Source organism: Macaca thibetana, chromosome 9 (genome assembly GCF_024542745.1).
Source record: "Macaca thibetana thibetana isolate TM-01 chromosome 9, ASM2454274v1, whole genome shotgun sequence".
Taxonomy (NCBI): domain Eukaryota; kingdom Metazoa; phylum Chordata; class Mammalia; order Primates; family Cercopithecidae; genus Macaca; species Macaca thibetana.
The window spans coordinates 60,896,333-60,923,505 of NC_065586.1; the positions used below are offsets into that span (position 1 = coordinate 60,896,333).

The following is a 27,173-nucleotide window of genomic DNA, read 5'->3' on the forward strand; positions in this document are numbered from 1 at the left end:
CCCAGCGGACAGTTGTTGTGTAATATAAAATGCCTTTAAAACTTGTAGCTATGTCTCAAGGCTGCTGAGAGGTTGCAAAACTCTTCAGTGTGTTCGCCATATGCTCAATCTTTTGATAAAGTCTCCTGTGAAATCTATTCAGATTGTATTACAAGTTAGCATTGAAAAAATTCCTGTCATATGTGGTTACAAGTCTGCAGTCTTTTCTCAGTTGCTAAAAGCACATGTGGTAGTGGAATTAAGAGCCTTGTTAAACAGCTGCTGCCAATGACCTCAAAGTGACATCTAGCCAGGACTGACAGTTATAGTAATTGCTATGTTAATGTGCAAATTTAAACATCAATAAAGGCCTGGTGCGGTGGCTCACTCCTGTAATCCCCAGCACTTTGGGAGGCTGAGGCAGGTGGATCATTTGAAGTCAGGAGTTCGAGACCAGCCTGGCTAACATGGTGAAGCCGTCTCTAGTAAAAATACAAAAAATTAGCCAGGTGTGGTGGCGGGCGCCCGTAATCCAAGCTACTTGGGAGGCTGAGGCAGGAGAATTGATTGAACCCAGAGACAAGGGTTGCAGTGAGCCAAGATCAAACCATTGCACTCCAGCCTGGGCAACAAGAACAAAACTCCATCTCAAAAAAATAACAATAATAAAATAAAATAAAACATCAATAAAGTTTTTCTTAACATTGGTAAATTACTTCATGACATGGAACTGATGAGATTATAGGTTTTATTGCCTTGACACATTTTCTAGCCAGTTATTTATAAGATATTATTTATTGTTGGCTATTTCAACATGTAAAATTCAGGTATGAGATACATTTTTTTCACTTAAATATTATGTGGCTGGTATAGTATTTTGTATGTTCCATGTACAGAATGGGGGCTTATATACCAGATAAGGGAATTAACTTTCATATTAATTTGACAGCCTTTTAGTTAAATATATGCCATACTTGATTTTGTTGCTATGCCAACATTTGCTTGTGTGATTCTCAACTTTGCTGCTTTCTAAATATGGCATATGTAAAGGATCTCTGGCAATTTGCTTAATTTTATAATCAAAAGTCTGTTGCTTCAGACCTGTTAATAATTGAATTTCCATCATATGTAATTTTATTTTTCTATGCCTTCATTTAATGTATTTTGTCTTTGAAGACCTACTAGCTTTTGAAACCTATGAAATCTAAAGTCTGTTTTGTTTCAGGAATTAGGAAATTGCATAGAGGTAGAAACTGTAAAATCAATCCCTTTGTAAAAACTTGGTATTTAGGCCAGGCACAATGGCTACTGCCTGTAATCCCAGTGCTTTGGGAGGCCATGACGGAAGGATCACTTGAGTCCAGAAGTTTGAGGCCAGCCTGGACAATGTGGCGAGATCTTCTCTCTATAAAAATAAAGATAATTTTTAAAAAAGAGAGTGTTAAAAAAATCTTCTGGGAAAAGGATTGTAAAAAATAGAAAAAAAGACTTGGTATTTAAGAACCTACAGGTTGGCATATATATGGCATTGTACCCTATTACTGAAATCTGAAATTTCTTACGACATTTAAAAATTTTGCAGGCCGGGCGTGGTGGCTCAAGCCTGTAATCCCAGCACTTTGGGAGGCCGAGGCGGGCGGATCACGAGGTCAGGAGATCGAGACTATCCTGGCTAACCTGGTGAAACCCCGTCTCTACTAAAAAATACAAAAAACTAGCCGGGCGAGGTGGCAGGCGCCTGTAGTCCCAGCTACTCAGGAGGCTGAGGCAGGAGAATAGTGTAAACCCGGGAGGTGGAGCTTGCAGTGAGCTGAGATCCGGCCACTGCACTCCAGCCTGGGCGACAAAGAGAGACTCCGTCTCAAAAAAAAAAAAAAAAAAAAAAAAAAATTTTTGCTAGCCTTCAGTGATTTAAGACATTAGAGAATTCTTCAAAAAAAGTTTTAAACCAAAGTTACATGAGCATTGCCTCAACTGGAATATGAATGGTATATTGCAAGAAATAAAAAATTCCAAGAATATTAAATATTTTTGATGTTCATTTGTAATTTAAAAAACTAAGTCTAGAAAAAAAGATAGCATTTCTTCCCAAAATAAGATGGAAAATATATGAGAATTGATGAGCAGTGATGATAAGAATGTATGAGCCTATGAGCATGGCTTAATATAGTAACACTTTCTAAATTTCTAACTTTAGGTGATGGAATATGAGAATAGGATTCGAGCCTACTCCACACCAGACAAAATCTTCCGATATTTTGCCACCTTGAAAGTCATCAGTGAGCCTGGTGAAGCAGAAGTGTTTATGACGCCAGAAGATTTTGTGCGATCCATAACACCCAATGAAAAACAACCAGAGCGTAAGTTGCTAAAGTGAAATATAAGATTGTGATATTTATTTTTTATAAGCTACTTTGTCTCTTTCTACATAGTACTGAAATCTTCCAGGTCCTTGTAATAATGTTATGAACAGTATGCTTATTGAATATCAGGCATTGTGCTAGGCTTTAGGAGTACAAAAGAGAAGCCTGCAGTCTAATGTGGCAATCTGCAACCAGGGTAAGAGGTGAAGGAGATTGTGCCCCTCTGGTTGAGATTCATTGCCTGTAATTAGATTGTTCCTGAAGGCAATACATTACATATATAACTGCTATCAAGTCACTCTTTAGTGAGGAAAACTAGAAAACATATGGAGTATGAAATTAACACACTTTTAAACAACCAGTAGATCAAATACATAATCACAAAGGAAGTTAGAAAATGCTTTCAGTTGGATGAAAAGGAATACAGAACCTCCAAAAACTTATGCAGTACCACAAAAGCAGTGCTCAGAGGGAAATTTATAGTTATAAACACCTACATTTAAAAAGAAGAATGATCTAATCAATATTCTAACTTTCACACACATAAAACAAGGTTATATATTGATTGGTTGTGAAAATGTTGTGACCATAGGCTCAAAGGAGCTTAACCCTGAATTTCCCCAAGAGCAATAGGTTGATATTCACTAATTCATTGTCCACAGTGACCGTACAGAACATAACTACAAATAGCAAGAATTGATTGTACAGTCATGGGCCACTTAATGATGAGGATATGTTCTGAGTAATGTGTCCTTAGGTATTTCGTTATTGTGCAAACATCATGAAGTACTTAATACAAATCTAGATGGTATAACCTACTACACATCTAGACTATATGGTATAGCCTCTTGTTCCTAGGCTATAAACCTGTATGGCATGTTACGGTACTGAATACAGTAGGCAATTGTAACACAGTGGTAAGTAATTGTATATCCAAACATATCTAAACATATAAAAGATGGAAAATAGTGCACCTGTAGACTTTATAAGCGTTGTACACTTAGACTACACTAAATTTATTTTAAAAATAAAATAGTTGTACTATGATGTTACTATTGGTATAAAGTCACTAGGCAATAGGAATTTTTAGCTCAGTTATAATTTTATGGGACCACCACTGTAGATTAGTCCTTTGTTGACTAAAACATCGTTAAGCAGCACATGACTGTATATGGTATAGGAGTAGGATATAAAGAAACTAGTTCTTTTTTTTTTGAAATGGAGTTTCACTCTTGTCACCCAGGCTGTAATACAATGGCGCAATCTCAGCTCACTGCAATCTCCGCCTCCTGGGTTCAAGTGATTCTCCAGCCTTGACTCCTGAGTAGCTGGGATTACAGGCATGTGCCACCATGCCCAGCTAATTTTGTATTTTTTAGTAGAGGATGGGGTCTGGCCATGTTGGCCAGGCTGATCTCAAACCCCTGACCTCAGGTGATCCACCTGCCTCAGCCTCCCAAAGTGATGAGATGACAGGTGTGACCCACTGCACCCGGCTAAGAATCTAATTCTTTAGAGAGTATATAGGAAGACATCCTAAATGGAGTACTATTTGAGTTGGGTTTTGAAAAATGAATAATAGCTCATTATATATAGGAGAAAGAAAAGACATCATTCAGAGTGAGTAAATTGTGTGGTCAAAAATACAGACAGATGGGCTAGGTGCTGTGGCTCATGCCTGTAATCCCAACCCTTTGGGAGGCTGACGCAGATGGATTATTTGAGCTCAGGAGTTGAAGACCAGCCTGGGCAACATGGCGAAACTCCATCTCTACGAAAAATAAAAACATTAGCTAGGCATGGTAGTGCGTGCCTGTAGTCCCAGCTACTTGGGAGGAAGAGGTGGGACGATGGCTTGAGCCTGGGAGGTGGGTGTTGCAGTGTGCCGAGATGACACCACTGCACCCAAGCCTGGGCAATAGAGCCAGACCCTGTCTCCAAAAAAAAAAAAAAAAAAAAAACCAGACACATGAAATAACGAAGTGAGCTTAGGGAACCAAAAACATTTATGTCATTTTCTAACCAGAAAATTCATAATATTTTGCCCACATTATTAATATTCACATATCTCTTGGTCAAATAAAAACTATGTAGAACCATCACCCCTCCAAAATGTATGAAATTTGCTATTTAAATTTTTTGGTTGTTGGCGGGATGCAGTAGCTCATGTCTGTAATCCCAGCACTTTGGGAGGCTGAGGCAGGCAGATCTCTTGAGATTAGGCGTTAGAGACCAGCCTGGCCAACATGGCACAACCCTGTCTCTAATAAAACTATAAAAATTAGCTGGGTATGGTGGTGCACACCTGTAATCCCAGCTACTCGGGAGGCTGAGGCAGGAGAATTGCTTGAACCCAGGAGGCGGAAGTTGCAGTGAGCCAAGACTATGCCATTGCACTCTAGCCTGGGTGACAGAGTGAGACGCTGTCTCAGAAGGAGAGAGAAAGAGAGAGAGAGAAAGAGGGAGATAGAAAGAGAGAGAAATAAAAATAAAATTTTTGGTTGTGGAAATTTTCAAACCTGAAAAGTAGAAAATGTAATCAACCCATGTGCACACATCACTTAGCTTCAACAATTATAACACATGGCCAATCTTGTTTCTTCTATAACCTCTTTTACTTCCTTTCCTCACCCCAGATTGTTTTAAAGCCAATTCAAGACATGTAGACAACCTGTAAATACTTTTGCATGTGTCTCTAAAGTACGAGAACTTTAAAAACAATAATACTTTTTAAATAATTGCATTTAAAAACAGGCAGCAGTTATTCCTTAATAGCAAATATCCAGGCACTGTTCACATTTTCCTATCTAAAAAATAACTGTTAGAGTTGGTTTGTTTAAATTAACCTCTACACTGCATTTGATTGATATGTCTCTTCAGTCTTTTATCTACCGTTTTTTTTCACTTTCGTGTTTTTTTATTGCCATTTATGTGAGACATATTTTATGCCTCGTCTCACATTTCTCAGCCCACCTTTTTGCTCAGGTTGCTGCTGCAGCAGTTAGTTGTACAGTGTTGCAGCCTGACAGGACAAAGCCTCAGCTATGTTGTGTATCTGTTGCTTTTTCCTATAGGGCATCTCTGCTGCTATAGCATGGGGCACCTGTAGGAGCATACTCAACCATGTTGGCACATGCACACATTTGGAGATACAAAAGCATTAACACTTACTGCTGAGAATTGGTGGATACCCTCTTCTCCATTGTCTTGGATGATCAATTCTGATATACAGACTATATGGTTTCTCAGATGGGCCAAGGGGAGTTGAGCTCTGGTTGTCTACAGTGGTAGTCAACTTAATAACATACCTTTGAATTGGCTTTTTCTGCTGACCTGTTTCACTTTTCTTAGTCCTTCCACACTGATACCTTGCTTTTAAGGAAACCAAACTAGACACCATTTATTTATGGAAGAATGTAGGTCATTTGTATTATAGAATTTCCCACATTCTGGATTTTACTGATTGCATCCATAAGGTGTTGTTTAACATGTTTCTCTATCCTTTGTGTTTCACCCATATATAAAATACATAGAAAGTAACTGAAGAATGAATATACCAAAGTGTTAACTCTGTGCATGTTGAAATTATCAGAAATTATTTTATTCTTCTTTGTATGTTTCTTTATTTTCTAATAGACTTTATATATATATACGTGATTCATTCAACATGTATTGATTGATAGTGATGAGTTAGAGAACATTCTAGGTGCAGGAAATACAGTAATTAATAAAATGGACAAAAAGTCCTGCCCTCATAAATAATCTTTTATAATTAGAAAGAAATTAAAGGTATATAAAACTTCTCATTAATTGCATTGAGCTTTTAATTTAGAGCATTGGCTGGGCACTGTGGCTCAAGCCTGCAATCCTAGCACTTTGGGAGGCTATGGCAGGAGGATCACTTGAGACCAGGAGTTCAAGACCAGCTTGAGCAACACAGCAAGACCCTGTCTCTATAAAAATAAAAGTAAAAAAATTAGCCAAGCGTGGTGGCTTGTGCCTATAGTCTTAGCTACTTGGGAGGCTGAGGTGGAGGGATCACTTGAACCCAGGGTTTGAGGTTACAGTGGGCTATGATCATGCCACTGTACTCCAGCCTGGGCGACAGTGTGAGACCCTGTCTCAATAATAATAATAATAATAATAATAATAATAATAAATTTAGATTCCTTTAAATTAGTTTCAGCACCTTGTTTTGTGATACTGAAGGAAGAAAGTAAATAAAGCTTGCATGGGCCGGGCGCGGTGGCTCATGCCTGTAATCCCAGCACTTTGGGAGGCCGAGACAGGCAGATCACAAGGTCAGGAGATCAAGACCGTCCTGGCTAACATGGTGAAACCCCATCTCCACTAAAAATACAAAAAAGAAAGCTTGCATGTAGATAAAAATCTTATTTGTGTTGAGAAAAACTTTAGATAAAATTTAACTGAGTTTAATTGAGCAAAGAACAATTGGCAAATCAGGCAGCCCCCAAACCAGAATAGGTTCAGAGAGCCTCCAGTGTAGCCACATGGTGGAAGATTTATGGACAGAAAAAGGAAAGTGACGGACAGAAGATGGAAGTAAGATACAGAAGCGGCCAGATTAGTTACAGCTTGGAGTGTCCCTTATTTGAACGTGGTTTGAATGATTGGCTGCAACTTGATGATTGGCACAAGAGTATGTTACACATATGCAGTGAGGTTACAGTTCACTATGTACAGAGGAAGCTTTAGGCTGAACTTAAAATATATAAGGAGGCAGCTTTAGTCTAAACTTAATTGAACAATTCCCCTCTTTTGGTCATCTCAATGGAGAGATTGACCGAAACTTTAGTCATTGATGTCACTCTGTCATCACTGTAAATGTACTGATTTGGTCTGAAATCTCACTGGGAGATAGCACGACATGGAATCTATAAGTTGGGAACAGGACTTCAGGTTATTTTTTGTAAGTGTTAGAGTAGAGGGGACTTTCTTATGCTGGAATCTCCTGTTTTCAGGAGTAAGACAAAAACTGGTCTGTTTTAGGACTCATTTGCTTCCTTAAAGTTTGTCGTATTTAGTGTGAGAGACTCCGTTTTGGTTTGGTTCGATCTGCTAGAGCCTAGTGTACAAGCTCAGTCCACGACCATGGCCTCCCATAATTTTGTTTTAAAATTCCCCCTTTTTAGTCAAGTTCTCACTTAAGTGAGAGTGTGTCCAAAACTTAAGGCCTTAGAGCCACTCTGTTACCATCATTTTGGGTTTCTAGTCTCAGCATGTAATTCATAGTTTTACAACATCCTCAGGGTCACACATTTCTTTGAGTGTTTGTCATTCCAGTCAAAGAGAGACCATTTGACATTCTAGAGATGGCTGGATGCATACCTTTAAGTGTTTGAGAGAGTACAGTGTACCAGTCATATGATTTGGCTCTGCGTCCCGACCCAAATCTCATCGTGAGTTGTAATCCCAACATGTTGCGGGAGGGGCATGATGGGAGGTGATTGAATCATGGGGGCGGACTTCCCACTTGCTGTTCTCATTATAGTGAGTGAGTTCTCATGAAAGCTGATGATTTTAAAGTGTGTGGCACCTTCCCCCTTTGCTGTCTTTCTCTTCTGTCACCATGTGAAGAAGGTCCTTGCTTCCCCTTCACCTTCCACCATGATTGTAAGTTTCCTGAGGCCTCCCAGTCATGCTTCCTGTTAAGCCTGTAGAACTATGTGTCAATTAAACCTCTTCATAAATTACCCAGTCTCAGGTAGTTCTTTATAGCAATGTGAGAATGAACTAATACAGCCAGGGAGACTACTATTATGACTCTCAGGAGGATAATACCAAGAGTTTGGTCCCCTTGATCAAATCAACTAAAATCAAATAGATCAAAGAATGAGCTAGATAAAGAATCTACTTGTTTCAGCCAAGCAGCCTGTTTATTAATCCCCTACAACTGAATATAATACCTGATATATTCTTCCATATGCAACCAGAAGTGTCAGCAACTGCACAGATATTTCTGTTTAGCTGGTAAGTAATCTATAGCAATTTTATTTTTTAGCACAACTTTAGCAAGAGAATTTAAAATCTGTTGTGTAACTTCAGCCTTTGCAGTAGAATCTGCTATAGAGCGTATTTTGAGGGATAAATTTCTAATAATTGCCTCTTTTACTCCAAACCATGGAAAAAGAGACCTGAGAAATGAAACCCATCCAGAAGAGTGAAGGCCTCCTGGCAATATTCTCTTTAGCCTATGCTGGTAATGTTCTCTTTAACCTATGATATAGATTAAGATAAATTGACCAGTGTTCTGTTTCTGACCAATTATGAAGCAACAGATGTTTTTTGCTCACATTGGCCATTTACCTTTTAATGCTTGTATTAGTCTGTTCTCACACTGCTATGAAAAAATACCCGAGACTGGGTAATTTATAAAGAAAAGAGGTTTATTAGCCGGGCGAGGTGGCAGACACCTGTAACCCTAGGTACTCGGGAGGCTGAGGAAGGAGAAGCACTTGAACCTGGGAGATGGATGTTGCAGTGAGCCAGGATCACGCCACTGCACTCCAGCCTGGGTGACAGAGTGAGACTCTATTTCAGAAAAGAAGAAAAGAAAAGAGGTTTCAAGGCCGGGCGCGGTGGCTCAAGCCTGTAATCCCAGTACTTTGGGAGGCCGAGGCGGGTGGATCACGAAGTCAGGAGATCGAGACCATCCTGGCTAACATGGTGAAACCCCGTCTCTACTAAAAATACAAAAAACTAGCCGGGCATGGTGGCGGGCACCTGTAGTCCCAGCTACTCGGAGGCTGAGGCAGGAGAATGGCGTAAACCCGGGAGGCGGAGCTTGCAGTGAGCCGAGAACGCGCCACTGCACTCCAGCCTGGGTGACACAGCGAGACTCCGTCTCAAAAAAAAAAAAAAAAAAAGAGGTTTCATTGACTCACAGTTCTGCATGGCTGGGGAGGCCTCAGAAAACTTATAATCATGACTGAAGGCACCTCTTCCCAGGGTGGCGGGAGACAGAATGAGTGCAAACAGGGGAAATGCCAGAAACTTATAAAAGCATCAGATCTCAGCCGGGTGTGGTGGCTCACACCTGTATTCCCAGCACTTTGGGAGGCCGAGGCAGGTGGATTGTCTGAGCTCAGGAGTTTGAGACCAGCCTGGGCAACATGGTGAAATCCCATCTCTACTAAGATACAAAAAATTAGCCGGGTGTGGTGGCGTGCGCCTGTAATCCCAGCTACTCAGGAGGCTGAGACAGGAGAATCGCTTGAACTGAGGAGGTGGAGGTTGCAGTGAGCCAAGATCACGCCATTGTACTTCAGCCTGGTGACACAGCAAGACTCTATCTCAAAAAAAAAAAAAAAAAAAAGACCATCAGATCTCATGAGACTCACTCATTATCACGAGAACAGCATGAATCACCCTCATGATTCAGTTACCTCCACCTGGTCCCACCTTTGACACATGGAGATTATGAGGATTACAATTCAACGTGAGATTTGGATAGGGACACAGAGCCAAACCATATCAATGCTGTTTTATCTGTGATAACCTTATTTAACAGTTTTACAACTTATCCAGTGAAATAAGTGCCTCTGTCATTAGAGACTTTTTCAGGAATATCCCATGAGGATAACACATTTCCTAATCACCTTTTAGCTGTTGTTATAACATCAGCCCTCTTACATGGAAAAGCTTTTATGCAATCAGAAAACATGCATGGATCTCATCTTAATGTGTTCCAGAAAAAAGAAAGAAAACATGCATTGAAAATGACAATTGAATGAAATTCTTTTATAAATGTTTAAATGGCCCATCAGGTAGCATAAATGAATATGAAGTTTTGATTGTCTTCCCAGGATTATGGGTGTAACAAACCAAACATTGGCATAAACCATTTAGCATTGTAGAACAGTTACCACACCAACATATATTTTTAATTTGGATCATTTTATCTCTTCCATGATGAGTTATGAAAATGCAGAGCTTTTCATAATGAAAGCTTTAAGGACTCAGGAAGGACCAGGCAGCCGTTCAGGTTCTCCATGAGTCCACACTTAACGTTGGACTTAGGTTCTCTTAAATACCTAGGCACCTAAATTAGAGAAACAAAACTGGTATTTAAGTTTTGTTTTAAGATGAGTTATCATAGGTAATTTTACTTGGGGCATGGGGTTCATTCACATTGCCTATCTAAACAGTTTCAGTAACAGCTGATAAGCATGAAAATCTAGCAAAGTATTTTCTTGATATTCAATTATTTTTGTCCTGCTTTTGTTAGCAGTTTTATAAACCAGTCAATCTCTTCATTAGAGTTCTGGGAGTTCTTACCCAGTTCAAATAATATTATCCTAAAGTTATCAGAAAACCTGTATTTAAGGGTGCATGTCATGCCATCCTTTTGGTGAACCTCCTTGAAGATAACAATGCTCCAGGATTTTGCTTGCTTATCAATTTTTCAGAAACTGCATCAGCATTAAGAAACAACTTAAAATGGTCCTAGTTTAAAACATAGGTGACAAGGAAATTTGGTTATTTCTGTGGCCTACAGTAATTTAACATAACACCCATAATTATAACTGATGGTATATATCCAGACATATGAGAATTTTAGGAACCCTATACAGTTTTGGAACATATATTAATACCATTTATAAAAACACAAATAGAAGAAGGTTAAACCTCATTTCTTATTTGACAGTGCTTATGTACTTTAACCTATCTAATAACCCTGTTTATCTTTCTTTTGGAAGCTTCAGGGGCCCTTTGTTGCATCCCAAAGTGAGAGGTCAACAAAAAAGACTTAATTTTGCAGTTGAAATTTGATTTTAAGAAGCCTGTCAAATATGTCAAAGGTTTAAAACACTTTACCAAAACAGGATCACAGGTCACTCTAAAATAATAATCATTCACTTTGCCAAAATGATAATTTTTTTTTTTTTTTTTGAGATGGAGTTGTGCTCTCGTTGCACAGGCTTGAGTGTAATGGCATGATCTTGGCTCACCCCAACCTCCGCCTCCCAGGTTCAAGTGATTCTCCTACCTCAGCCTTCAGAGTAGCTGGGATTACAGGCATGCGCCACCACACCTGGCTAATTTTTTTGTATTTTTAGTAGAGACAGGGTTTCTCCATGTTGATCAGGTTAGTCTTGAACTCCCGACCTCAGAAGATCTGCCCACCTTGGCCTCCTAAAGTGCTGGATTACAGGCGTGAGCCACTGCACCTGGCCAATAAAAATGTTTTTAAAAGCAAAAACTTCACTTCCGGCCGGGCGCGGTGGCTCAAGCCTGTAATCCCAGCACTTTGGGAGGCCGAGATGGGCGGATCACGAGGTCAGGAGATCGAGACCATCCTGGCTAACACGGTGAAACCCCGTCTCTACTAAGAAATACAAAAAATAGCCGGGCGAGGTGGCGGCGCCTGTAGTCCCAGCTACTCGGGAGGCTGAGGCCGGAGAATGGCGTAAACCCGGGAGGCGGAGCTTGCAGTGAGCTGAGATCCGGCCACTGCACTCCAGCCTGGGCTACAGAGCGAGACTCCGTCTCAAAAAAAAAAAAAAAAAAAAAAAAAACTTCACTTCCAAGATGAGGTTAGAGGAAAAATAAAATAAGATAAAATTAAAGTAAAGTAAAGGTTAGAGGAAAAATAAAGTAAAATAAAATTGCAAAAATCTTTACTCTTTGGTAGAGAGGAGACTCTGGTTTCTGAACAATCAAAATACCTGAGAAAGACAGCAGAAGACAGAATCTGTCTCTCCTTCACTCTTTTTTGTTTTTTGCATTTTACTTAAAAAGGAACAGAAATATTTTAGTAACACTTATTAGTACTAGGATTTTTTGATCAAAAGAGAAAAACCAAATAATACTTTTGTATTAGTGTAATATCAATATTTAAGCTAACTTTAATAAAGCCTTATAAACTAATTTTAGTCAATTTTGACCACCATATTTCTACAGATCTTTTAAAATTTCTTATTATTCTTATTCTTTTTTTTTCAGCTTTCTGTATTTCAGTTTTATTTACATCTTTTTAATTCCTTCAGTTTGAAACAATTTTTACGTAACTTCAAACTAGACAATTTTTTTAACAAATACACATTTTCATGCCTTTATAACTTCCTCATCAAAAGCATATCTTGCTTTTTACACTCTCAATACAGAATTTTCTTATATTTAGTAGTTTTAATTACATATAGTAACTACATTAACTCTTAGCAACTCTAATTTCTAATGCAATCCCTAGGAAGTAATTTTGAACTGTTTTATATTAGTATTTGTACAGGAAAACCATTTTATCACTTTTTGGAAAAATGTTTTCTCAAGTTATTGTTAGTTAATACATCTAAATATATTTAGCTTTTTTATACCATATAACATACCAAGGTATATACATTTAAACTTCTGTTTAATAATGAATGTTTTGGTATTTTAACTTACAAATGACTCAGATTTTTTGGCTATTATTTAATTTAACATAGCATAACTTTAAGACTTTTAATTACTGAAAGAATTGTGAAACTGTGACTGAGGTACCCTCCCTAATGTCCTCCCCAGTCATCTTGGGTCTCAAGTAGCCACCTGGTATCCATGATGGCTGTGAAGGGGACAGGACCTGTTTTGAATCCTGAATTCGAATACCAGCTGTAGAGCTCAGGTGAGAAGACTGAGCTGTGAAGACGATACCAGGAGGATCCAGCCCCTCCCATAATAGCCAGGAGACAAAGCTGGGGCAAGAAAGGAGGGAACACATTGGGCTTGCCTCTAATTTGCAGCTGCTGGCCTAGGCACTGAGGACATATCTCCAGATCTCACCACAGCCACTTATCAGGACCCTCCAAATCCGTAGGCTCAAAACCAGAAACATAAGCTCACAGTCAAACCAAGCAAGTGTTGAATTGTATTTAACTGATAATTTTGAACCCATTTCTATTTTACCAATAATTTAAAAACCAGCTTTATTTACCGAACATTATTGTATACACACAACACATATAGACCTAGAGACAGACTGATCTTACAGTGTTCATAAAGTTTTCTCGTTTGCTGGCTTTTAAATAGTTTTTCTTTTCCCCATTCAGACTATCACTCTTCCAATTACCTGTTTCATTGCCCTAAGCAATTGTTAGCTAGGCAGTTCTAAATTAGCATGTCTAAAGGGATAACTCTTAAATGAAAAAAGAAAATTTATATTTCAGAAGCACAGAGCTAAGACTTTAATCCTAAATATACTATCATCATTTGCTCAAAGGAAAAAATGGTATAAGTAAAGTTCAGTTAAGACAAGAAAAGTGCACCAGCACTTCGGGAGGCCTAGGCGGCTGATTGAATGGACCCCTCCCCTTAGCCAAAGGGATTCCAAAGATAAATGAGAAACTGGTTCAGGCCATGATGAGAAGGGGTTGTTGGAACTCAGGCTTAACTGACTAGCACTAACATTAAAACAGGTATTTAAGACTGACAAAACAGACTCTCTGTAGCAATAAGATGCCACATTCCAGCCTGACTAGTATAGCATCACATGACAGATAGCAGGCCCTGAAAGAAATCAAAGTATTTTGCTGCAAAATATGTTTCTTTGACACATTTTGAAATGGCCCTGCAAAGCTGTCTCTTCTGGGGGAAATTTAACATTCTGTAGAGAATCACCTTCACTTTTTCTGGTCTTTGTCTGATCCTGAAGAGATTAGCTGAGAGCCTAGCACCTTTTAAAGGCTTGAGTGGGAAATATTTGCCATCTTTTGTCCCTAAGGGCGGCCACCTATGAGACTTTATTTACATAATAAAAACCTTGGTCTCCACAACCCCTATCTTAGCCCACTCCTTTCTATTGACTCCAGATCTTACATAATAATTTAACTCTTTTAACCAATTGCTAGTCAGAAAATCTTTGAATCTGCCTGTAAGCCCTTCCCCTGCTTCAGATTGTCCTGCCTTTCTGGACCAAACCAGTGTATACCTTACTGTGTTAACTGATGTCTTATGTCTTCCTAAAATCGAACCACATTTGGCACATATTCTCTGGACCTGCTGAGGCCATGTCACTGGTTATGGTCCTCACATTTGGCTCAGAATAATCTCTTCAAATATTTTATAGAGTATGTTTTTTTTTTTTTTCATCAACAGTAATCATGAGGAAATTCTGATATATTGAAATGAGATTCAGTGGGAAATTTGGCTTCCGTTTTCATTTGCTCATGAACAGGAATTTCCAGAAATGTTGATGCGGCAGAAGTAAAAGATATATTATTCCTATATGGGTTGAGAAAAGGAAAAAAGTGAGGCTGTAGATTTTTTGAGGTTTGAATTTCTATCAGAAATGGCTGGACTCTAGCCAGTAGCTCATATTTCAACTTTATTTTGTTGTATTTTTCACACATACTGTATCCCAGGATACTCAACAGATCTAAATTTGTAAGTTTTACTTTTAGAACAGTTCAAAAATAATCATGAAGCAGAGACTACTTTAAGCAGTTTTAAAATGAATAGGGAGCAGATGAATTTTAGAGTGCAAGATGAATAAGAATTCTTCTGTACCGAATGTCAAGAAAGTTTGGAGTAATCATAGTTGAGTAGGACAGACATTAAAAGGAAAAAAATATTCTGTGTGATTTGAATATGTCCCATCTCCCTCTCTGTGAAGTCTGAATGTCATTGCCATCCCTAGATATAATGAGATAGATAGTTGCTTCAGGCTCTGGGCTTTGAGTGCTGCTTGCTATTGTAGTAACCAGCTCTGCATAGCTGGCCAATTATTTGAGGAAACAGTGGCATGGGGAGAATTTTTAAAATTCTATGTAGGAAAACTTGAGCTTTCTTTAGAGCAGAGCATAGCCTGTTGCAAAGAGGATCCCTATTTTCTTTCCACCATATCCAATTGGTTGACCTTATTATCTTGATGTGATTTCATCTTCATTGGAGATGAAAAGGGTGTAAAAGAGGGAATCACAGATCATATTGTGATTTACTTCTCCTGGACTCCATATTATCTCTATGATGACCCCTTGTAGCAGGACAAGCCGCAGACAAAACTCCTCAGACACCGAGTTAAAGAAGGAAGGGCTGTATTGGGCTGGGAGCTTTGGCAAGACTCACGTCTTCAAAAACCGAGCTCCCCGAGTGAGCAATTCCTGTCCCTTTTAAGGGCTTACACCTCTAAGGGGGTCTGTATGAGAGGTTCGTGATCGATTGAGCAAGCAGGGGGCACATGACTGGGGGCTGCATGCACTGGTAATCAGAACGGAACAGAACAGGACAGGGATTTTCACAGTGATTTTTCATACAATGTCTGGAATCTATAGATAACATAACTGGTTAGGTCAAGGGTCAGTCTTTAACTACTAGGCCCAGGGTGTGGCACCGGGCTGTCTGCCTGTGGATTTCATTTCTGCCTTTTAGTTTTTCCTTCTTCTTTCTTTGGAGGCAGAAATTAGGTATAAGACAATATGAGGGGTGGTCTGCATAAGACAATATGAGGAGTGGTCTCCTCCCTTAACCTAAGTATTCTTTTTTTTTTTTTTTTTTTTTTTTTTTTTTTTTTGAGACGGAGTCTCGCTCTGCCGCCCAGGCTGGAGTGCAGTGGCCGGATCTCAGCTCACTGCAAGCTCCGCCTCCCGGGTTCACGCCATTCTCCTGCCTCAGCCTCCCGAGTAGTTGGGACTACAGGCGCCCGCCACCGCGCCCGGCTAGTTTTTTGTATTTTTTAGTAGAGACGGGGTTTCACCGTGTTAGCCAGGATGGTCTCGATCTCCTGACCTCGTGATCCGCCCATCTCGGCCTCCCAAAGTGCTGGGATTACAGGCTTGAGCCACCGCGCCCAGCCTCTTTTTTTTTTAATTGAGACGGAGTCTCACTCTGTCTCCCAGGCTGGAGTGCTGTGGTGCGATCTCGGCTCACTGCAAGCTCCTCCTCCCGGGTTCATGCCATTCTCCTGCCTCAGCCTCCTAAGTAGCTGGGACTACAGGCTCCTGCCACCATGCCCAGCTAATTTTTTGTATTTTTAGTAGAGACGGGGTTTCACTGTGTTGGCCAGGATGGTCGCAATCTCTTGACCTCGTGGTCTGCCCACCTCGGCCTCTCAGAGTGCTGGGATTACAGGCGTGAGCCACTGCTCCTGGCCCTAAGTATCCTTAATAATAATCTTGCACACAGTATTTTATTGATTGACGGATTGATTGATTGGTTGGTTGATTGAGATGGGGTCTCACTATGTTGCCCAGGCTGATCTGGAACTCCTGGGCTCACATGATCCTCCTTTCTGGGCCTCCCAAAGTGCCAGGATTATAGGTGTGAGCCTATAGGCCCTATAGCCTATTATAGGTGTGAGCCATGCCCAGCCCCTTAGAACACTTCTAATTTGGTTAATAATTTTTCACATGGTTATATACATGCAATATATTTTTAAAACGTTTTTGCACTAATTTTTTTTTTTTCCAAACAAGATAAGTTCTTTCAGTAAAAAGTCCTCATGTTCTACCGATAGCAACAAGAGGCAGAAAAATTCTAGGCAGACAGGGGCAGGTCCCTGACAAAACCCCACCTTCAAGCCAAAAAGCCTGAAACCTGTGGCCTAAAGTGAGAACTTCTATTCCTGTGGCCTGCTCAAGTGTTGCCTTTCCTAAACTACCCATGACCCACCCGCATCCTGTGCCTATAAAGACCCCAGACTCAGTCAGAGAAGTGGCTGAACATTGGACAGAAGTGACTTGACTTCAAGGGACAGCTTGATGGCTTGACTTTTTGGTGAAGAGTCCAGCCTATACAGCCGGACTTGAGAGGAAGATTACCTGCTCATCCCATCCCCTTTCCAGCTCCCCTTCCTGCTGAGAGCCACTTTCATCATTCAGTAAAATCCTCTGGATTCACCATCCTTCAATTTGGTCATGCAACTTCAATTTTCCTGGATGCCAGACAGGAGCTTGGGAGCCAACAAGTGCAGATACCAAAAAAAGGCTGTCACACTGGCCCTCTCCCCTTGCTGGCGGAGGGCAGCTGTCCCACATGATGAGGCAGAGGGCCCACTGAGCTGTTAACACTTAAGCCATCTGTAGATGGCAGAGCTAAAGGAGCACTGTAACCACCCTCTGGGGCTTCAGGAATTGCAGGCACCCCCATCCAGATGCTGCTGCATGGCCCGTATGGTGTTTGCTCCTGCCAGCACCCAAAAGCAGTTGTCTGGTTCCTGCACTTGCTTGCTCTGGTTCCTGCACTTGTTCGCTTGCACACTCCCTCCTGCAATGGGTAGACAGGGGCAGGCTAAGCAAATGAGGCACCCCTGTGAGTCCTGTGAAAGGAAATATCCGGCTTCACTCATTTTGTTTTTAATCCTCTGCAGTGCTGCTTAGTACAGAGCAAGGATTGGCCATCTACAGCTAACTGCCTATTTCTGTATGGCCCATGAGCAGAGAATGGTTTTCACATTTTTTAAATGGGTGAAAAAAAAATCACAAGAAGCAGCTTTGTGAAACTTGAAAGTGACATGAAATTAAAATTTCGGTGTCCATGAAAAGAGTTATCTGCAATCTCATTTCACTCCCATTCTTACTAGAGATAACCACTGTTATTAATTTGGTGTTTATCATTTTTGTTGAAGACTATAACATCATGTATATTCATTGTCCTTCCCTAGGGGATGATTATATTTATTACTGCAGCATGATTACTACATTTCCCTTACTTTTATGTAAGTTTTATAAGTTTCCTTTACTTTTATGTAAAGAACAGGTAGCTGTTCTTTTATTTTCACTGCTATAAGTTGTGGATATTGTATAAAATTATGCAAATATGCCAGTATATGATTTATTAGTTAGTTATTGCTATGTAACAACCAGAAAATGTCAGTGGCATACCTAGCACTTATTTGGCTCATGCCTCTGTGTAATTGCCTGACAAGTTCTTGTTGCCCACTGCACAGATAGAGCTGATTCACTGAGACGGCAGTATTGCAGTAAAGAGAGTTTAATTAACGCAAGGCCAGCCAAGTAGAAGGACAGGAGTTTATTATTCATGAAGTCAGCCTCCCTAAGGACTCAGAGGCCAGGGTTTTTATGGATAGTTTGGTGGGCAGGGGGCTGGGGAATAGGTGCTATAGATTGGTTAAGGATGAAATCACAGGGGTGTGGAAAACAGTCCTCATGCACTGAGGCTGCCTCTATGTTTGGGCCACAGGACGGGTTCAGTTATGAGTCATGGGTCTGGGTGGGGTCATTCAGTTGCCAGAATGCAAAAGTCTGAAAAATATATCAAAAGATGAATCTTAGATTCTACAATAGTGATGCTATTTATAGAAGTAGTTGGGGGAAGTCACAAGTCTTGTGACCTCTGGGCACATGACACCTGAGTTGTAAGGGGTTAGAGAAACTATGCCTACATTTTAATGGAATTCAGGCCTCTTCCATAATCCTAATCTTGTGACCTTTTACTAGTTTTACAAATGTTGCTTTGGTCCCTGAGCAAGGAGTTTTAGGGAGGGACTATTACCATTCTTGCTTTCAAGTTAAACTATAGTCTAAATTCCTCTGATTCCCAGGCTTTTGCCCAGGAATGAGTAAGGACAGCTAGCCTATGAGGCTAGAAGCAAGATGGAGTCAGCCATGCTAGACTTCTCTTGCTGTCATAATCTTTGCAAAGGCACTTTCATCTGCAGATCCCATGAGGTGCGCTCTGCTGCTCTCTGTTGAGCTCTGTAGATAGGCTAGAGGTTGTCTAATTAAGCTGGGGTAGCTCTGCAAGTTTGTCAGCAGATTTGTCAGCCTGCTTCGTGTGTTTATCACTTTTTAGATCACTGGCCCATCCAGGATATATTTTTCTTATAGATGGCCAAGATCTAAGAAAGAAAGCCAACCTCAGAAGTCCATTTTAAGGATGCTTATGTCCCATCTGCTAATATCCCATTGGCTAAAACAAGTTACATAACAAAGCCCAAAGTCAAGGACTTTTCCATAGAGGTCAAGGGGGAAGGAAGTAAATATTTGAGATCAGTAGTCTAATCTACCATGCCAGTTTTTTGTGTTGTTTTGTTTTAGAAACAGGGTCTTGCTCTGTTGCCCAGGCTGGAATACAGTGGCACATTCATAGGTTATGTAACCTTGAACTTCTGGGCTCAAGTTATGCCCTACTTTCGCTTCCTGAGTAGCTAGGACTACAGGTGTGTACCATCACACCCAGCTAATTAAAAAATTTTTTGCAGAGACAAGTGTCTCACTGTTGCCCAGGCTGCTCTCAAACTCTTGACCTCAAGTGATCTTCCCACCTCAGACTTCCAAAGTGCTGGGATTATAAGTGTGAGATACCACATCTGGCTCCGTGCCAGTTTTTTTAATCATTACAAACCATACTGCAGTGAATGTTCTCCTATATGTGCCCTGGTGCATATTTGCAATAAGTTATTTTCTTTCTTTTTTATTTTATTTTTGAGATGGAGTTTCACTCTGGTTGCCCAGGCTAGAGTGCAATGGCACAATCTTGGCTCACTGCAACCTCCATCTCCTGGGTTCAAGTGATTCGCCTGTCTCAGCCTCCCAAGTAGCTGGGATTATAGGCATGCACTACCATGCCTGGCTAATTTTGTATTTTTAGTAGAAACAGGGTCTTGCTCTGTTGCCCAGGTTTCACCCTGTTGGTCAGGTTGGTCTTGAACTCCTGACCTCAGGTGATTCCCCTAAAGTGAATGGGATTAGGTGAATCCTAAAGTGCTGGGATTACAGGCGTGAGCCACCACGCCTGGCCAAGAAGTTATTTTCAGCATATACCTGGAACTGGACTTGCTGGCCCATAGAATACATTCCTCATTCCTCTTCACATTTGCTAGACATTGCCAAGTTGATTTCCAGAGTAGATACAATAATTTACTTTCTCTCCAATAATATATGAGTTTCTTCCTCTGCATTTCTGTCAACACTTGGTATTATCAGATTTAAATTTTAACAAACTTATGAAAGTAAATTATTGTCTCTTTGTTCTTTTTCTACTCTCTATTTTCTTTATTTCTGCTTTGATCTTTATTATTTCCTTCCGCCTACTAATATTTGGTTGAGTTTGTTCTTGTTTTTCTAGTTCCCTAAAGTGCAATATTAGGTTGTTTATTTAAGGGCTTTCTTCTTTTTCAATGTAGTGTTTATTGTTATCAACTTCCCTCTTAGAATTGTTTTTGGTATATTCCATAGCAAAAACATGTTGTGTTTCCATTTTTGTTTGTCTCAAGAAATTTTTTAAATTTTCTTTTTAATTTCTTCATTGACCCATTATTCAGGAGCATATTGTTTGATTTCCACATCTTTGTAAAGTTTCCAAGGTTCCTCCTGTTACTTATTTCTAGTTTTATATCATTGTGGTCAGAAAAGATACTTGATACAGTTTCAGTCTTCTTAAATTTGTTAAGACTTGTTTTGTGGCCTAACATATGATCTGTCCTGAAGAAATGTGCATGTACAGGTGAGAAGAATGTGTATTCTGTAGCAGTTGGATGGAATGTTCTGTGTATCTCTCTTAAGTCCATTTTGTCCAGAGTACAGTTTAAATCTGATGTTTCTTTATTGATTTTCTATCTGGATGATCTGCCCATTAATGAAAGCGGGATGTGGAAGCCCCCTGCTATTATTGTATTGTGATCTCTCTCTCTTTTTATATCTATTAATATTTGCTTTATATTTAGGTGCACTGAGATTGGGTTCATCTATATTTACAATTGTCATATCTTCTTAATGAATTGACTCCTTTATTACTAAATAATACCTTCCTTGTCTCTTTTTACAATTTTTGACTTATACTATATTTTATCTAGGTATAGGTACTCCTGCTCTCTTTTGGTTTCTATTTCCAAATATCTTTTTCCCTTTACTTACTTTCAGTCTGTTTGTGTCCTTACTGGTGAAATGAGTCTCTTATAGGCATCATATAGTTGGGTCTTTTAAAAAATTTATTCAGCCATTCTGTTTTTTAGTTGCAGAATTTAGACCATTTATAGTCTCTGTTATTATTGATATGTAAGGACTTTATTACAGCCATTTTGTTACTCATTTTCTGATTGTTTTGTAACCGCTCTTTCCTTTGTTGCTGTCTTCTTTGTCTTCCTTTGTGGTTATTTTCTCTGGTAGTGTATTTTAATTCCTTGCCTTTTATTTTTAGTGTATCTATTACAGGATTTTTCTTTGTGGCTACCATGAGGCTTACAAAAAACATAATTATAACATTATTTCAAGCTGATAACAGCTTAACTTTGATCACAGACACACACAAACTCTACACTTTAAAGTGTTTTAAATAATTTTCTGGTTTTATTTTGCATTTCACTAATGACAAGTGAGGCTTATCATCTCTGCATGTTATTGATTACTTACATTGCCTTTTCTATGAATTGCCTGTTTATAGTCTCTGCTCATTTTTCTATTTGATTTTCTTTTTTAGTAAAAATAGTTTATATATTCTCATTGAAATCTGTTACATACATTGCAGATCTCTTCTCCTAGTCTGGGGCCTTTTTATTTTGTTTGTAGTAATTTTTTTTTTCTTTTTTTTTGCTTTTTTTTTGAGACGGAGTCTTGCTCAGTCACCCAGGCTGGAGTGCGGTGGCGCGATCTCTGCTCACTGCAAGCTCCGCCTCCCGGTTTCACGCCATTCTCCTGCCTCAGCCTCCCGAATAGCTGGGACTACAGGCGCCAGCCACTATGCCCAGCTAATTTTTTTGTATTTTTAGTAGAGATGGGGTTTCATGGTGTTAGCCAGGATGGTCTCGATCTCCTGACCTCGTGATCCGCCTGTCTCAGCCTCCCAAAGTGCTGGGATTACAGGCGTGAGCCACCGTGCCTGGCCTTTTTGTGGTGATTTTTAATGCACAGAAGTTGTCAATATTGATATTTTCAAATGTTTCAGTCTTCTCTTTGATAGTTTGTACTGTTATTTTTAACTGCTTTATTAAGATATAGTTAACAAAATAAATAGTACATATTTATAATGTGTTTGATGAGTTTTGACATACTATTCATATGTATTTTCTAGTGAAAGCATCAACACAATTAATATAATGACATGTTTATCACCTCATGAGTTTCTTCATTCCCATTTGTAATATTTCTTTACCTCTTTTTCCTGCCCTCAAAGTCCCAGGCAACCACTAATCTGCTGTCTGTTTTCCATATCCTAACTGATTTTCAGTCTATTTTCTCTATCAATTATTGAGAGAAGGGTGTTGATTTCTGATTTTAGTTTTGAATTTGTCTGTTCATACTTTCAGTTCTATCAGTTTGGTTTTTTGTTTGTTTGTTCATTTTAGAGATGGGGGGGGTCTCACTATGTTGCTTGGCTGGAATACAGTGGCTGTAAATAGACATGATCATAGTATACTGCCTGCTCGAACTCCTGGCTCCTGGCCTCAAGTGATCCTCCTAGTCTCAGCCTCCCAAGTAGCTGGGACTACAAGCACATGACCCTGTGCTTGGCTCTAGTTTTTGCTTCACATATTTTGAAACTCTCTTATTAGGTACACACATTTTTAGGATTATTAATATTGTTTGGTGAATTGACCCTCTTATCGTTACATAATTGATTCTCTTTATCCATGTGATTTTTTTTTTTTTTTTGCTCTGAAGTCTACATAGCCTGATATTTATATAGCCACTCCAGTTTTCTTCTGATTTTTTTTTATGACTCTTTTTCTATCTTGTTACTTTTAACCTTCTTACATCATTATGTTTTAAATGGGGTTCCTTAGAACTTGAGGATAAATTCAAATAATAAAAAATAAATTAGGGTTCTTGTGGACAACATGTAGCTAGCTCTTGTTTTTTATACAGTATGATAGCCTCTATCTTTTAATTACTACATTTATTGATATGCTTGGATTTAGGCCCACCATTTTATTTGTTTTTTTCTTATTTCTCCATCTTTTTATGTTCTTTTTATCCCCTTGCCTGCCTTCTTTTTGGATTATTGAAAATTTTTTAGTATAGTTTGAATTAATCTTTTGGGTTAATATTTCTTTGTATATCTTTATTCTACTTGTGTCTATAAGTATTGTAATATACATACTTAACTTTTTACAGTCTATTAAGAATTTATATTTTACCACTTTCAGTGGAATATAGATAGATATCTTTTCACCATGTAGGTCTCTCCTAACTTTATGTTGTCGTGTCCTATGTGTTATATCTGTATACATAAAAAATTCTACTAGACATTGTCTTGATTTTTTTTAGTAACTATTATACATAAAGAACTTGCAAGGAGAAAATATTATATATGTCCAGATAGTAACTATGTCTGTTGCTCTTTTTAAATTTTTTTAAGTTCCTTTGGTATCATTTTCTTTCCCCTCTGAAGAATAAAATGTCCTTTGAAGCAGGTCTCTTGGTGACAAATTCTCTTGTTTTCCTTCATGTTAGAATTTTTTATTTTGTCTTCATTCATGAAAGCTATTTTCACTTAGATAAGTAATTCTGGGCTGAAATTATTTTCTTTCAGCAGTTTAAACTGGCTACTTCAAAGATTTTTAATTATCTTTTAAAAAAATATTAAAAGGTTTTTTAAATGAAATTGCTGAGGCAAACAGCATAAGTGAGGAGAGATGGGATCCAAGAATGAAATTCTAAGAAGTGTAAATATTTAAGGGGTAGGCAGAATAATCATCAAAGGAGTTTAAGAAGAAGCAGACAAGATTATATGAAGATGATTATGAGAAATTGGAAATACAGATATATGATCTTAGGCAAATTTTTTAACATCTCTAAATCTAATTTTCTCATTTGTAAAACTGAGATAATAGCAACTAACTTGTATGATTATGAAAATTAACTTATATGTTATATTATGTACCTACTTCTTCATGGCCTACTTCATGTCAGTATTTGCTTATAAAGTGACAAGAATTCTCAGTAAGTTCCAGGCTGTCCTCTCATGCCATGCCTCTTGCCCTGACTTTTTTTTTTTTTTTTAAACTATAATGAAGATACATAAAGCGTCTATTACAAGGCCCACAAAAATACTCAATAAATAACTCATTACAATGATTATTAACACAGATGATAAAACCAAGTAGCTTTAATGTCTCTCACATCTGATACGCTGGAACTATACTTTCTTTTGCTAGCTTATATTACCTTGCATTGCTGAAAAATATAAACATTTTAATACATTTTTAGGATAAATTTTAGTGCTAAACACATGTAGAATAATGAAACTGGATCTTCCATCTCTCATACAAAAATCAACTCAAGATGAATCAAAGACTTAAATATAAGATGTGAGATCGTCAAAATTCTATAGGATAACCTTGGAAAAACTCTTCTGGACATTGGCCTAGGCAAAGAATTCATGACCGAGACTCCAAAAGCAAATGCAACAAAAATAAAGAAATGGGACCTAATTAAACTAAAGAGCTTCTGCACAGCAAAAGAAATAATCGGAGTAAACAGACAGCTCATAGAATGGGAGAAAATATCTGCAAACTATGCATCTGACAAAGGACTAGTATTGAGAATCTGTAAGGAACTCAAATAAACCAGCAAGAAAAAAGCAAATAATCCCATCAAAAGGTAGAAAAGGATATGAATAGATATTTCTCAAAAGAAGATATACAAATGGCCAACAAAATTATGAAAAAATGCTCAGCATCACTAATCATCAGAGAAATGCAAATTAAAATCACAAAAAGATACCACATTACTCCTGCCAGTAATTAAAAGTCAAAAAACAGTAGACGTTGGCGTGGATGTGGTGAAAAGGGAACGCTTTTATACTGCTGGTGGGAATGTAGATTGGTACAACCTCTATGGAAATCAGTATGGATATTCCTTAAAGAACTAAAAGTAGGCCGGGTACAGTGGCTCACAGCTGTAATCCTAGCACTTTGGGAGGCTGAGGTGGGCAGGTCATGAAATCAGGAGTTCGAGACCAGCCTGGCCAGCATAGTGAAACTCCTTCTTTACTAAAAATACAAAAATTAGCCGGGCATGGTGGCACATGCCTGTAGTCCCAGCTACTCAGGGCTGAAGCAGGAGAATCACTTGAACCCAGGAGATGGTGGTTGCAGTGAGCCAAGATTGTGCCACTGCACTCTAGCCTGGGCAACAGAGTGAGACTCTGTCTCAAAAAAAAAAAAACAAAAAAAACTAAAAATAGCAGATCTACCATTTGATCCAGCAGTCCCACTACTGGGTATCTGCCCAAATAAAAAGAAGTCATTATATGAAAAAGACTCATGCACATGCATGTTTATAGCAGCACAGTTCATAATTGCAAATATATGGGCCGGGCGTGGTGACTCATGCCTGTAATTCCAGCACTTTGGGAGGCCGAGGCAGGTGGATCACTTGAGGTCATTAATTACGGACCAGCCTGGCCAACATGGTGGAACCCCGTCTTTACTAAAAACACAAAAATTAGCCAGGCGTGATGGCACGCACCTGTAATCCCAGATACTCAGGAGGCTGAGGCAGGAGTATCGCTTGAGGCCAGGAGGCAGAGGTTGCATTGAGCCAAAGTCGCACCACTACACTCCAGCCTGGGCAACAGAGCAAGACTCTGTCTCAAAAACAAACAAACAAACAAACAAAAAAACCACAAAGATATAGAACCAACATAAGTGCCCATCGACCAATGAGTGAATAAAGAAAAGGTGGTATATATACACCATGGAATACTAGTCAGCCATCAAAAGGAACAAAATAATATCTTGTGCAGCAACTTGGATGGAGCTTGAGGCCATAATTCTTTTTTTTTTTTTTATTTTTGAGATGAAGTCTCGTTCTGTCACCCAGGCTGGAGTGCAGTGGTGTGATCTCGGCTCACTGCAAGCTCTGCCTCCCGGGTTCACGCCATTCTCCTGCCTCAGCCTCCCTAGTAGCCGGGACTACAGGCGCCTGCCACCACGCCCGGCTAAGTTTTTTGTATTTTTTTAGTAGAGACGGAGTTTCACCTTGATCTCAATCTCCTGACCTCGTGATCCACCTGCCTCGGCCTCCCAAAGTGCTGGGATTACAGGCGTGAGCCACCGCACCCGGCCCCTAAAAGCCATAATTCTAAGTGAAGTTAACTCAGTTGTTGAAAACCAAATATCATGTGTTGTCACTTATAAGTGGGAGCCAAGCTATGAGGTTGTAAAGACACACAGAGTGAGATAATGGACTTTGGGGACTTGGAGTTAGGGTTGGAGCGCGATGAGGGATTAAAGAGTACATATTGGGTACAGTGTACACTACTCGGATAATGGGTGTGCTAAAATCTCAGAATTCACCACCATAGAATTCATCAGTGTAACCAAAAACCACTTGTACTACAAAAGATATTGAAAAAAAATTAGTGTTAACAAAAAAAGAATCTCTAAATTTTGAGAGATAAAATTTAGACTTCTTAACTAAAATTATTCAGTTTCCATTTACCTAAATTCTAATTTATAGATCTTGAAATGACATATTTGATTCAGTTGCCCTTGTGTCTTTTGACAAAATGAGTTTGACAAAGTTAGTTGCCATTGTCTTTAAAACAAGTCTTTTAAATGCTCACTCTGACGCTTAAACTGAGACTATTCTTAACAGTATGTGTGTACGTTTACACATACTTTACTTTTACACACATATTATTTGGGTGTGGACTCAAGAAAAGAGGCAACTGCCATAATTAGAAGACTATTAGAGTTAAAATAAAAAAACAGCCCTTTAACCTTCTGAGCCTTGACTTTCTTATCAATAAAAAGGCAAAGATGGCCGGGCGCGGTGGCTCAAGCCTGTAATCCCAGCACTTTGGGAGGCCGAGGCGGGCGGATCACGAGGTCAGGAGATCGAGACCATCCTGGCTAACACAATGAAACCCCGTCTCCACTAAAAATACAAAAAAATTAGCCGGGCGTGGTGGCGGCGCCTGTAGTCCCAGCTACTC

General features: G+C 39.2%; 3 protein-coding genes across 5 annotated transcripts in view; all 3 read left to right on the forward strand.

The window, feature by feature from the left end:
• Positions 1 to 27,173, forward strand: part of ASCC1 (activating signal cointegrator 1 complex subunit 1) — an 885,589-nt gene that overhangs the window by 423,768 nt on the left and 434,648 nt on the right. The gene's annotated exons all lie outside the window — the stretch shown is intronic.
• Positions 1 to 27,173, forward strand: part of DNAJB12 (DnaJ heat shock protein family (Hsp40) member B12) — a 395,419-nt gene that overhangs the window by 168,440 nt on the left and 199,806 nt on the right. The window lies entirely within an intron of this gene.
• MICU1 (mitochondrial calcium uptake 1) overlaps positions 1 to 27,173 on the forward strand; it is a 263,220-nt gene that overhangs the window by 74,670 nt on the left and 161,377 nt on the right. For all 3 annotated transcript variants that reach the window (XM_050803628.1, XM_050803630.1, XM_050803629.1), the window contains exon 4: positions 2,177 to 2,339. In XM_050803628.1, the coding sequence (XP_050659585.1) occupies positions 2,177 to 2,339 (163 nt within the window). The remainder of the gene's footprint in view (positions 1 to 2,176; positions 2,340 to 27,173) is intronic.